Source organism: Pezoporus flaviventris, unplaced genomic scaffold, assembly GCF_033815535.1.
Source record: "Pezoporus flaviventris isolate CSIRO_AGI_PZ_B2104156 unplaced genomic scaffold, CSIRO_AGI_Pfla_v1 ptg000031l, whole genome shotgun sequence".
Taxonomy (NCBI): Eukaryota; Metazoa; Chordata; class Aves; order Psittaciformes; family Psittacidae; genus Pezoporus; species Pezoporus flaviventris.
Window position 1 is genome coordinate 30889175 of NW_026892579.1, and position 11056 is coordinate 30900230.

Here is an 11056-nt window from a genome sequence, read left to right on the forward strand (position 1 = left end):
AGGCAAAAATGGATGAGGTCTTTGTACCTGGCAGTACATGCCACTATCTTTCTCATAGAGTGTAACCTGCTGAAGCACCTATACATTCTGCTCTCCAGGCTGTACCACTGTACTTCACTTCCTGAATCCCTGCCGTTCTCACCCGCAGCAATTATCACCTTCTCTCTACAAAGAAAAAGAAGCCTAGCTGACCTCAGCAATGCTGTTCTATGATCTTACACTGCTGTCATGGCTAGAAACATACAAGCATGCAGACCCTCAGCCATGCACGCATGCGAGACACCTGATGCACGAGGAACCTACAGACCTGCCCCTTTCACAGACTACAATGCAAGTGGCTTGACTTGAGCCACAAGCTTTTTCCTCCCACCTCAACCTTTCCAGGCTTCCTTCCCCACCCACTGCAGTGAATCTGGAAGGGCATTTGCTTGTGGAAACCGGGAAAGGCTGGCATCCATACAGGCATAAGCACAGTTCCTCTCCAGTGCCATGGGCAGAAGCGGCTATTCTATTTGTTACTCAAACGTAGAGATTTCTCCTGATGCCAAAGATGACTCTGTCATTTGGGCATTTGATTCCCTGCATATGCACAAAAAAAAAAAAAAATTTGCTCTTCCCTCAGCTCCTTTTCTTTCCATGCTGCTTTGCACTAAGACCTTTTACCATGCCTGTTTGACCAGTAGTACAGCCACCCCTGCTCACTCAGCCCCTTCAGTACTGCAGCAACTATTAGGCAGCCAGCAGTACCTGCTATGGGAGCCCGGTGCATACCCAGAGGTAGCACGACAGAGCGCTGACCATAGGGTCCTGGTCCTGGGTAAGATGTGACAGCCTGAGCCTGGAGGCTGTGGTGCCATCTCTGCTCATCTGGCAGCAGCCCCCCACCACCACAAGAGAGAGGGTGACCTGGTAAAGAGGTCCCCATGGGGAGGGTGATTGTACCTGGCACCTCCTGCCATGCCCACTCACACCAGCCTTCACCCAGCTCTCCTCCCTCCTCTTCTACTCTTCAAACAACCTTTCCTGTCCCATACTTACTTCTCACCTGGTTTGCACGTAGTTAAATCAACAACTAAACCTGCAAGCAGGGCCAGTCATCACCATATTAGTCACCATCCTCCATTCTGTTTTGGCTCCCTTAGGTGGTAAACTTCAGGAAATGGACTGTCTTCTCTGAAGAGTCTTTACTTCCCACAGAGAGGACCTAACTTGACAGGGCTCCTTCTTTTGCTACCAGTGAACAAAGATTAACCGTTGTTTCTCTTGTGTAGGCTTGATCTGAACTGTCTACTCTGTATGAGCTGTATTCACATATTGTTTGTGTAAAGCAAATGCTAATTCTCTGTATGAAGTCCTGCAGCCCTTTCTTACAGAGTCCATCCTCTCATCCAAAAGCTAACCTTAATGCTGCTTCAAGCAGTGCATGGCATTCTTTCTGATCCATATATTCATTTGGTTTATTCTGTTCGCTCTTTATCACTACTTACCGTAACAAGAAGGTAAAAAAAAACACAAAAGCAAAAAACACTTATAATGAAAACTAAAGCACAAAGACATTCCCTGTTAAACATGCCAATATAAACATTATTTTAAATGCTATACGTCATGTGCTGCATTTTCACAGGGAGATAAGAGATCAAATAGGAAACAGACAAGTGCGAAATATAATTACAATGATTTCAAATAATAGAGGTAATATGCATTAATGGAAGAGGGCTTCAGAATGTAAACAGACTATTTTGAGCTCTGTTGTCATTTCAACAGGGGAACTGGAATTACTCAGTCCTTCTGAGCTATGCTAAAATCCTTTATGAAAGGGAAAATTGAGTCCATCTGCTTGGTCCAATGTATTTGAGAGTGAGTCATTCTATTTTCACATCACAAAATGCGCCCTCCATTTCCACAGCCAGTTTCACACAAAGACTCTCTTCAGGATCCTGTCTGCCAAGGAATTTTCCTCCAGGAAGCAAAGACAAAAATTCTTTAACAACAAATTTCACAAATATTACATGAAGTATCCTGAAGTGGTAGAGAATTTTATACTATTTATCTTATCCACAGTACACAATGAATGTAAAGGTACACCACCATTTAATAAAACTCTCTGCGAAGCTGCGATTTATGGATGTTATACTTTGAGAATGAACTGGTCTCTATTTAATTGGCACACTGCAGTCAGAATAATTTCAGGATTATATAGATTTTGTTCTTTTGAAAATGTAACAAAGTATACAAGCCCAAGATTTTTCTTACACACATAAATATATATAGGTCATAGGACTGTGACATTGTAGAAATGACTGAGATGTGGTGGCTATAGTGATGTATTGGATGGACACAGGCTTTTCAGAAAGATGAGGAAGGTAAGAAGAGGATCTCTCAATGTGAAGCAGCAGCTTAACTGTGGGGAGTTCTGGTACAGGTTGGACAACAGGGTAGGTGAGTACTTGCAGGTGAGGATCGGAGGAGAGGTCAGTGAAGGTGACATCATACTGGGACTGGGTTAAGGACCACACGGCTGGGGTGAGGAAGTAGATTATGCTCCTCACAACAACTTATTTAAATAACACAAGCAAGTATCTGGATTACAGACCTTGGGTTTTATGGGAGACTTTATCTTCCCTGACACCTGCTGCAGAACAAAACAGCAGGATGCAAGCAACTCAAAGGATTTCTGGATGGTGCCAAATATAGCTTCCTGATACAGGCGCCATACAGGCCAACCAATGTCATGCACAGCTGGATCTGTTATACAGAAATGAGAAAGAAGTGGCTGGGGATATGATACTCAGTGGCAGGCTTGGTGGTAGTGACTGAGAAATAATGAAGCTGAAGATCTTCTGGGGGACTGAGGAAGACCAGTACCAGAGAACCGATCCTGGACTTTAGGAAAGCTGACTTCAGGCTTATTCGGGAGCTGGTAAGTGGGATCCCATGGGAGGCAGCTTGGAAACAGATGGAGCTTGGGAAAGCCATCTTGTATGTGAAAACCACCTCTTACACATGCATGACTGTCCATGCTGGTATTCAGGAAGACAAGCAAACTTATCAGGATGCCAGTGGGGCTAAACAGGGAGTTTGTAGCAGAGCTGCAGTGCAAAAAGGCAGCACAGAAGGTGGAAGCAGGTAGGGATAAGACTAGGGTGACTCAGTGATGTCTTTGCATCAGCCTTCACTAACAAGTTCTCCCAGACCTCTGTGCTCAGCAGCAGAGGTCAAGGAGGAGGAAAGCAACCAGCAGTGGATAAGCATCACATCAAAACAGGGGTACGTGAGCCAATTCAACCAACCCCTGCCTGTCGTAAACAGGTGATTGGGAACAGCATTTGGAAATCATACCTGACCAACCTGATTGCCTTCTACAATGAAATTACTGGACTTATGATTAAGGAGAGAGCAGTGGATGTCATTTACCCTGACTTGCCTCCATACTGTCTCCCACAACATTCTCATATCCTTGCCAGGACATGAGGGCCTTAGTGATTGTCATAGATGGCTAAAACGCTGGCTTGACAACTGAACTTGTTTAATGAACATTCAGATGTTCATTGTTAGTGCTTTATACTCTTCTTGGCTAGAGACCTTCTGAGCTCCCTTTGCACCTGAGTTATCCTATGCTTTTACAAAACAGACATAAAGAAAAAAATCCAGTTAACAGCACATAATGTTGAAAATTGACACCTCCGAGCACCTATAATACAAAATTGTTTATGAATTTGCTATATTGAAGTTAAACATATGCACAGACATGAACAAATGCACATGTAACATGTACAAATAGTATCTGTAGCACAGATTGACACTGCTCCCGTGCAGTGTTGGAATATTGACCTGACCTGCATGTAACAAAGAGAAAAGGACAGAATCAATAAAAGCCCAGGAGGTACAAACCAGGGAAAAGTGATGGTGAAGTGAAATCCATGTAGCAATCCAAAATAAAGGCATTAAGGCTAAACAAGCAAATAAAGAGATGGGGCGAAGAGGAGGCTAGATGCTGTCATCAGGCAGGAGGACGGGCGTGGGGCCAGGGCATTCCTCCACTGCCAGCAGAGCTCCATGAAACCCACCAAAAGCACCCTCTTGCTGAGCACTCACAGGGATGTGACCTGCCGCTGCTGACAGGGACCCTCTCACCTCACCATGTTACAAGAATTCAGTTTTGAAACAACCAAACAGCTGGTGACCTGGCACAAGCATTAACGTGGCTCCCATCAGTGGGGTCCCTGTTTGCTCCAGTTTGCTCCTTAAAATTAGTAAATGATGCGCACAGAGGAAGTCATCAGAAGATCATTAGGATTCGAAATGAAGAGCTCTGCACTGTGGGAAAGCCTGACTTAAGGGTGCCTGCTCAATATTTTGTGCACTAAGATGCAGTCAACAATTACATAATAATAGTGCCTGTTGACATTGCTATGTATTTCCTCCATATATCTGCTAGGACAAAATTTCAAACATTTCCTTCAAAAGCTTTCCTGAAGCTTTTGTGGATTTCACATTTGCTTTTAATTTTGAAGAGTTTTCCTTATATTTTACGTATCAACCACAAATTCAAAATGAAGTCAGTGTATAACATTAATTCACTAATGAGAAAATGAACAAGTAAAACATTAGATATTAGTCAAAACATCATGCTAAAGCTTTACCAATGTTGTTTTGAATGTTACTCTTTATATAAATACTTCTTTTCATAAAAAAAGAAAAGGTACTTTAAGGCCAAGTCATTACTTTCAGTTTCTGCACTTCCCCTTGCCTGGGTGAAACTGTATTTAAAACTGTCAACTAACACAAGCTTGCCAAGTCTCCCTTAATCAAGGCTGGTAAATGTCGCGATTAAACAAGAGTAAATGCTGGCGCACCACGAAATCAAACTAACACAACACCACCACTATTTCAGATAAGTGCTAACAAACTCCGTGCTAATTTGTTTCTTAACAGAAGTGATGACCACCTTCCTTCACAGCTTTGCAAAGTGAAGAATAAACTGCCCTTTTTGTGATATCAAGAATATAGCCTTGTCAATGCATTTCAAGCCCGAGCTAATTAAAAATAAACTCTGGTTTGTCTGTGTTTGTTTTCTTTTAATAATTTGTTTTGTTCACACCTCTTTTCAGTAAGCTCCAGACACACTCCAGACCCAGGCAAACAGTTTCTTCTGCATTTTGCTGATCCAGAGTTATGAATAATAGTGTGCAAAGACATGAAATAGTCCTTCAAGAAAATTCTAATAAAACCACAGACTGTCAGCTGTTGGTTTGGGTTACGATAACAAATTGACATTGAACTGAGAGTTAAGTTTTTGCACTTCACATGCACACAAAATACATTCACAAATTTACGGTATTTCCACAGAAATGTGCCATCACAATTAATTTAACATACATGAATGAAGTTTTAATCTTCAAGGTCAGTGGTTAAAGGAAGCCCAGAAATACTCCTATGAAGTACAACAGAAGATTTGCCTCTCCTTCTTATCATTAAATAAATAAATAAATAAACAGTAACATTTCTCCACATATCTTACCGTTCGTTTTTCCTCTAAAGCATCTCTTCCTGAGACTTTTACCTGTTTTCCTAACTCCATTTCCCAGGGCGTGGGAAAAACACCCTAATATACTGAGCAGAAGTGATTTAACCTCACTACATGTTAGATATCCCAGTACTTTTGGAGTCGGGAGAGAGAAGTATCAGACAGCACTGTGGTGATTTCTGGTCAGCGCATGTTTCCATTTATAGCTGTTGAAAATCCACAAATAGAAGCGTGGGGAGAGGGCAGGCAGCTGCCTCTGATAACAATAAATGTTGGTTTGGCATCACAGAAAATTATTCAGGAGGCATTCTGGTTACTGGACCCATTTACTCCCCCCTCCCCCCTTCTACCCCAAAAGCTCATACTCAAAAACTCCATGAAAATAGATAGCTATGGTCTCAGTAGCACCAGCTTGTATTCACAGAGATTATTAAGCCAGTAAAACATCAAATATGATTAGCTGGCACCATATGTTATATGTTATGTTACGTTAGTATGTTATGTAGAGGCAGAAAGCATACAGAACAGCATTTTTAATTGCTGCTTTAGCATGACTATTGATCTTTCTCCGTTGGGTATTTGGGACTGAACTATGCTCATACACATTCATGCAGAGTGTACTGTCCTTTTCTAATATTAGAACATGACATCTTGGATTTTTGAAACGCAGAAAGAATTGCAAAACTTTCAGCAGGCACTGTGAGCACCCCTAAATATGAGAAATGACCAGTAAGCATTTAAAATGAAGTGAATATCCATACAAATGGTCGTTATGGAGTCAGTTAACTGCAGAAGAATAACCTGGCTCTGGTTCACAATGATAAAGTCAGGAGACCAATATTAGAAACTGTAGCACCAGGGGAACCTCTTGGCAGCTCTGCTGTGGATGCCAAGGTTTATAACACACCCTCCAGTTGCCACATCAACTGAGCTCATGTCGGGAGTGATTCACATACAAGACTAGCTCTGCACGCACAAGCAAGGGAAGGGGAAGCACGATGACACAAAATCACATAGAAAATGTTTGCTACTGTTAAACAAGAATGTTTAACATTCTCTCTGGTCAATCTGGTTCATTAAGAAGTACAGCCCTTTGTAAAGCTGGCACTTTAAGCATCTCACTAAATCCTTCGTGAAGAAAACATACATCCTTTCTTTCTCTTCCTCTCAACATGCTGGTGAAAGAGACTTCTAAAATAGATAGATAGACAGACAGACAACTATAAAAACCTTTTTCATCTTTGTGGAAATGACAGCAAAACTAGGCACTTCTTTCTACTCGTTTCTAGATGGATGTTGTACTCATGTAACCTTTAGAGCCTTGAATAGGAAGAAAAGGCAATCAAAGAAGTCATCACACAACAGTGTATACAGTTTACATACAAAAAGTTGACCAAAACAAAACAACCTTAGAGTATTCCTGTTCTGAAACATTCTTCAGAACAAATTAAAAATATTCCAGTGACAATTATTTTTCTTTAGTCTCTTTTACCTTCATTTTCAGAAGTATACAGCAACCAGTAGAAGAGTAAATGTGGTAAGGCAAACACAAAGAACCAGTCAAACCTACATGGGCTGCTGTAGTAGAAGGAATAAATATGAACTTGATGTCACAAGAGTAAAAATACACCCTGGTGCTTTTCCCAGAAATGCTGGGATAAAAGAGTAAGTGACATAATACCCAGAGGAAAGCTGTAGCTGTTCTCCACTCTTCAGCAGGAAGGCAAACAGCATTAAGAAGTTAGTATCTCTGAAATCTTTTCTACGAGGCTGAAACATATCCCTGTGGTGAGGGACTTGTATAATGCCTTTGCACCACTTAATGTCCTCAAAGGAGGCCTTCCGTGGGATCCAAACAGCAGATACATTACACTGCTGCTTACATTACTGATCATTCCTGCGGCATGGGTGAAAAACTTGAAGCATCTCCACTCCCATTAACCTGTCCATTTGCAATGGTTATGTATCATAGACTAGGACTGGAGCATCTCAGGTGGGGACGTTCAGCTACATGTGCCCAGTGTCCTCCACAGCCCTATCCCACCAGTGGCTGGGATACCCCAGCTGTCAGCAGGTTCCCAAACGGCAGCTCTCAGGGGAGTCTCTCCCTCCTTGTGCTGAGGAATGGTTACCCGTGTTGGTAAAACAGCAGGCTGTATCTGGAGTTCATGCTGTGGGTAATTTAGCACTCATACTAACTACACTAAAAAGTAATCTTCAGTCATGTTTATACTCTCTGCTTCCAGGATCTGTTTTCATGTGTCAGCTCATCCATGTGAATGTTAAAAGTGATCACTACGGAAAGATCAGGGAAATGACTATGAAGTGACTATAATTCCATATAAGATGCTAATGAGAGTACATAGTTTTATAAGTGGGTTTTTCATTAACATAGTGGCTACTAGAGCCTGAATAGGAGATTCCATGGGGAAAAGGAAAAAAAAGGTGAAAATTAAAACACTATGATAAGGAAAGACCTAATTTCTCATGGATGGAAACTCGTACTCTGTATGCATCATGCTGCTGACAGTGCAAGTGCTAGGGAGCTGGAGCAGACTGCATTGGAGATGGGAATGGGAGCAAAAAGCAAGGAATGCAAGAGAGTATGACAGTAAACTTCATGCCATCATGTTAAAATCAGGGAGCACAAAAAATACTGAATGCAAGGCCTGGATTCTAATCCATAAGGACCCTGGATGTAGTGCAGAAAGGCTTACATCTCCTTGTTATCTACCACACCTTGTTTAGCATGACATTTGAAGACTAACTGGAGGAAAGACCATGATCCTAACCATATAAGAATTTGGGTTTATATAATTATAGGAGTACATTTCTTATACCTACATAGAAATAATGGTTATTCTACTCCAAGGACTTTCTAAGACACCATTAGTAACTGTATATTTCCTGTTTTACTTCGCAAGGGAAAACATAGTAAACAGGTGCTAAGTAAAGAGCATGTTCTACACATCGCCTAAATTACTGTGCTGTTTTCAATTACTTCTTTGTACTACAGTCACTGGTCTCTTGACACCTGTCTTTCCCCTCAAAGCAGGACCTAACAAAAGGCCAAGAGATGAAGTTAATGGGGACAGGAGGGGTGGTTTGTTTGGTTTGGGGTTTTTTTTATGTAAGAAGGAAGTGCTGAATATCCAAAATAGAAGCACTATGTAAATAAACCATTTAGGCAGATGTATTTTCTGTACTCATTTGATCTGCTGTTCTTGGAGAAGGAAGCAAGTAACTATTGTGATGTTTGTGGGTCACTCTCAGCTGTGTTTTCACTCATGTGGTTGCAGCAATTCTTTTACTTTGCCCATTTTCATATTCAGCCTGACTTGGCTGTAGCCCAGGGCTGCCAGCAAATGACCGTATCACACATCATACATCTGCACCACATCGTTCTGTTTGCTCAGCATCAAACACACCATAAGCATTCAACAGTCAGAAGTATTAATTCTGACCCTGATGTGCTCAATCATATTATACTCACTTAAAAGCCACCTACTTTATTTACAGTTAACTATGATTAATACAGAACTCATACCTGCAGTGATTTTTCAAGGTCTGATGTGGAGAGAATTTGTCCCACACTTAAAACAAGCATAAAAGCTAAAAGAAAACCCAGTATGCTCCCTTACTACTTGTAACCATTACTCTGGCAGAAGCTGCATATAAAGCTTTCCAGGTTATTTCTGGTGCCCACCCTTCTGTCAGCCCCATCATGTCACGCCAGCAAGAATCTCTTACGTTACTCCAGCACATCCACCCAAGGTCACACGCACATGCCTGGAAACTTCAGGACCTCAGCAGTGTTTCTAGCTGGTATGTCATGGCATGTTGCTTACAGAAATGAAGAGCGCTACAGAGCGGCTGGGACCATACACGGAGCAGGCTTACCTTCCAGGAGGCCTGGAGCCAAGGCAGGAAGCTGATCCTTAGGAGAGGTGGGGCCGCATTCCTGCCGCGGCACCCGGCAGCTGCTGCTGTCGCTCCGTGGTGCACCCCGCCGGCTCTGCAAACACTCGGAGCAGAAGGCGGCAGGCGTGGAAGAAGGAAACATCACAGGAACCGCAAGCCTCCGCTTTGCACATGAGGAAGCAGAGCCCTCCGTGTCATGTACAGGGAGCAGGAGGCTCCTTGGCAAATTTCCTCCAAATGGCAAACTTTGAATACATTTGAGGATAAAACCAAGGAGGGTTATTTCAGTAGGACCATAAATGGATTCTGAGAGCTCTGAGCGTTCTCTGACATGGCAGTCAATGGAAGCTGTAAGTGCTTAAGTGCTCTTTTCGTGGGGCTTTTAAGTCAACTGTGTTAAAGTGGACTGTCCTGCTGGCAAGGTCCTACATGTGCTGTCCTCCAGGAGTACGGACAGCAGTGGAACAAGTGACCTCTTTTCTGTTGCATACCCATTGTTTCAGCTATATACACATGATGTTCCTGAATATTACTGCTATACCCCAGGCTGTAAAATATATTTCAATAGGTGCATTGCAAAATAAAGAAATCTTCCCTCCCATATTCAGTGACACTGTTTGTCTTGCCTTCTTTCACAGTTATGTATGTGGCAATGTTGAGACATGGCTAACAAAATATATTAGGAAAGCATTAAATACCTTGTTAACTACCCTTTAAGTGATGTGGCAGCTGGGAAAAAGAAGAAGCCAGTTGCCCATGGAAAATGAGGAACTGCTCCACAGTCAGGCAGTGGGCTTTTTCTAGGCACTTCACAGGTGAGCAGCAAGCAAGAGCACAGGGTATGAGCTGTCATTAACAGGCCAACTCCCATCATACCTTTTCCACCTTGTCTCACCCACGCTTATCAAACACCAAACCTCAAAAGATACATTACTCAGCACTGATAAGGACACGGGCATCTGACCTCCAACTCTACCCCTCTTTTGCAGAAGAGAAATGAAATATAATCACCTGCCCTAGCATTTTTTTGCTTAAGCAAAGCCTGAATAAACATGTACCAGAGGCTTTGACTGATGGACTTTGTGTTTGACCATTTACAAAATGCTCACGGCCATTTACAAAATGCTCACCGCCATTTCCAAAAACATTTGAATTCATTTGTCAACTTGTGTTCAGGTTTTTTCCACAGAAAGTGCTACCACCGTAAGTTTATACCTAAAACAAAATCCTCAACACTGCAATATGAAATGTGCTTTGAAATCAAATCACTTGAAAAGGATAAAGTGTTTAAAAGTTATCTGAATGCTGACAGCATTTGATTAAAAGCATGTAACTTTGATAGAAAATATTTTTATTTCCAAGACCTAATGAAGGATCTAAAATAAATACCTGTACATGAGGAGGAAAAGAAATGAAATGAAGAACTCTCAACAGCTCTGAACTACAATTTTACCTGCAGCCCGTGGCTGGTTTATAACAGCAGAATTAGTTTACTTCTTCTGCAGCCTAGGAAGACATAATAAAGCAATAATAAACTGTATGTTATTAGCTGGATTGCCAAAGATTTTACAAGTTTTGAGCTTGATATTTTTGCAATATGCATTGATT

At 41.9% G+C, this 11056-nt stretch overlaps 1 protein-coding gene across 8 annotated transcripts in view; it reads right to left on the minus strand.

Annotated features, from left to right (window-relative positions):
- MLIP (muscular LMNA interacting protein) overlaps positions 1-9399 on the minus strand; it is a 111490-nt gene extending 102091 nt beyond the window's left edge. Inside the window, exon 1 of one of the 8 annotated variants that reach the window (XM_061460609.1) lies at positions 5522-5833. In XM_061460609.1, coding sequence (XP_061316593.1) covers positions 5522-5581 — 60 coding nt within the window. In that variant the 5' untranslated portion in view covers positions 5582-5833. Of the gene's footprint in view, positions 1-5521; positions 5834-9277 lie in introns of those variants that run through there. The other 7 variants (XM_061460608.1, XM_061460607.1, XM_061460604.1 and 4 more) reach the window with 7 other exon arrangements.
- Positions 9400-11056: the final 1657 nt, after the last annotated feature.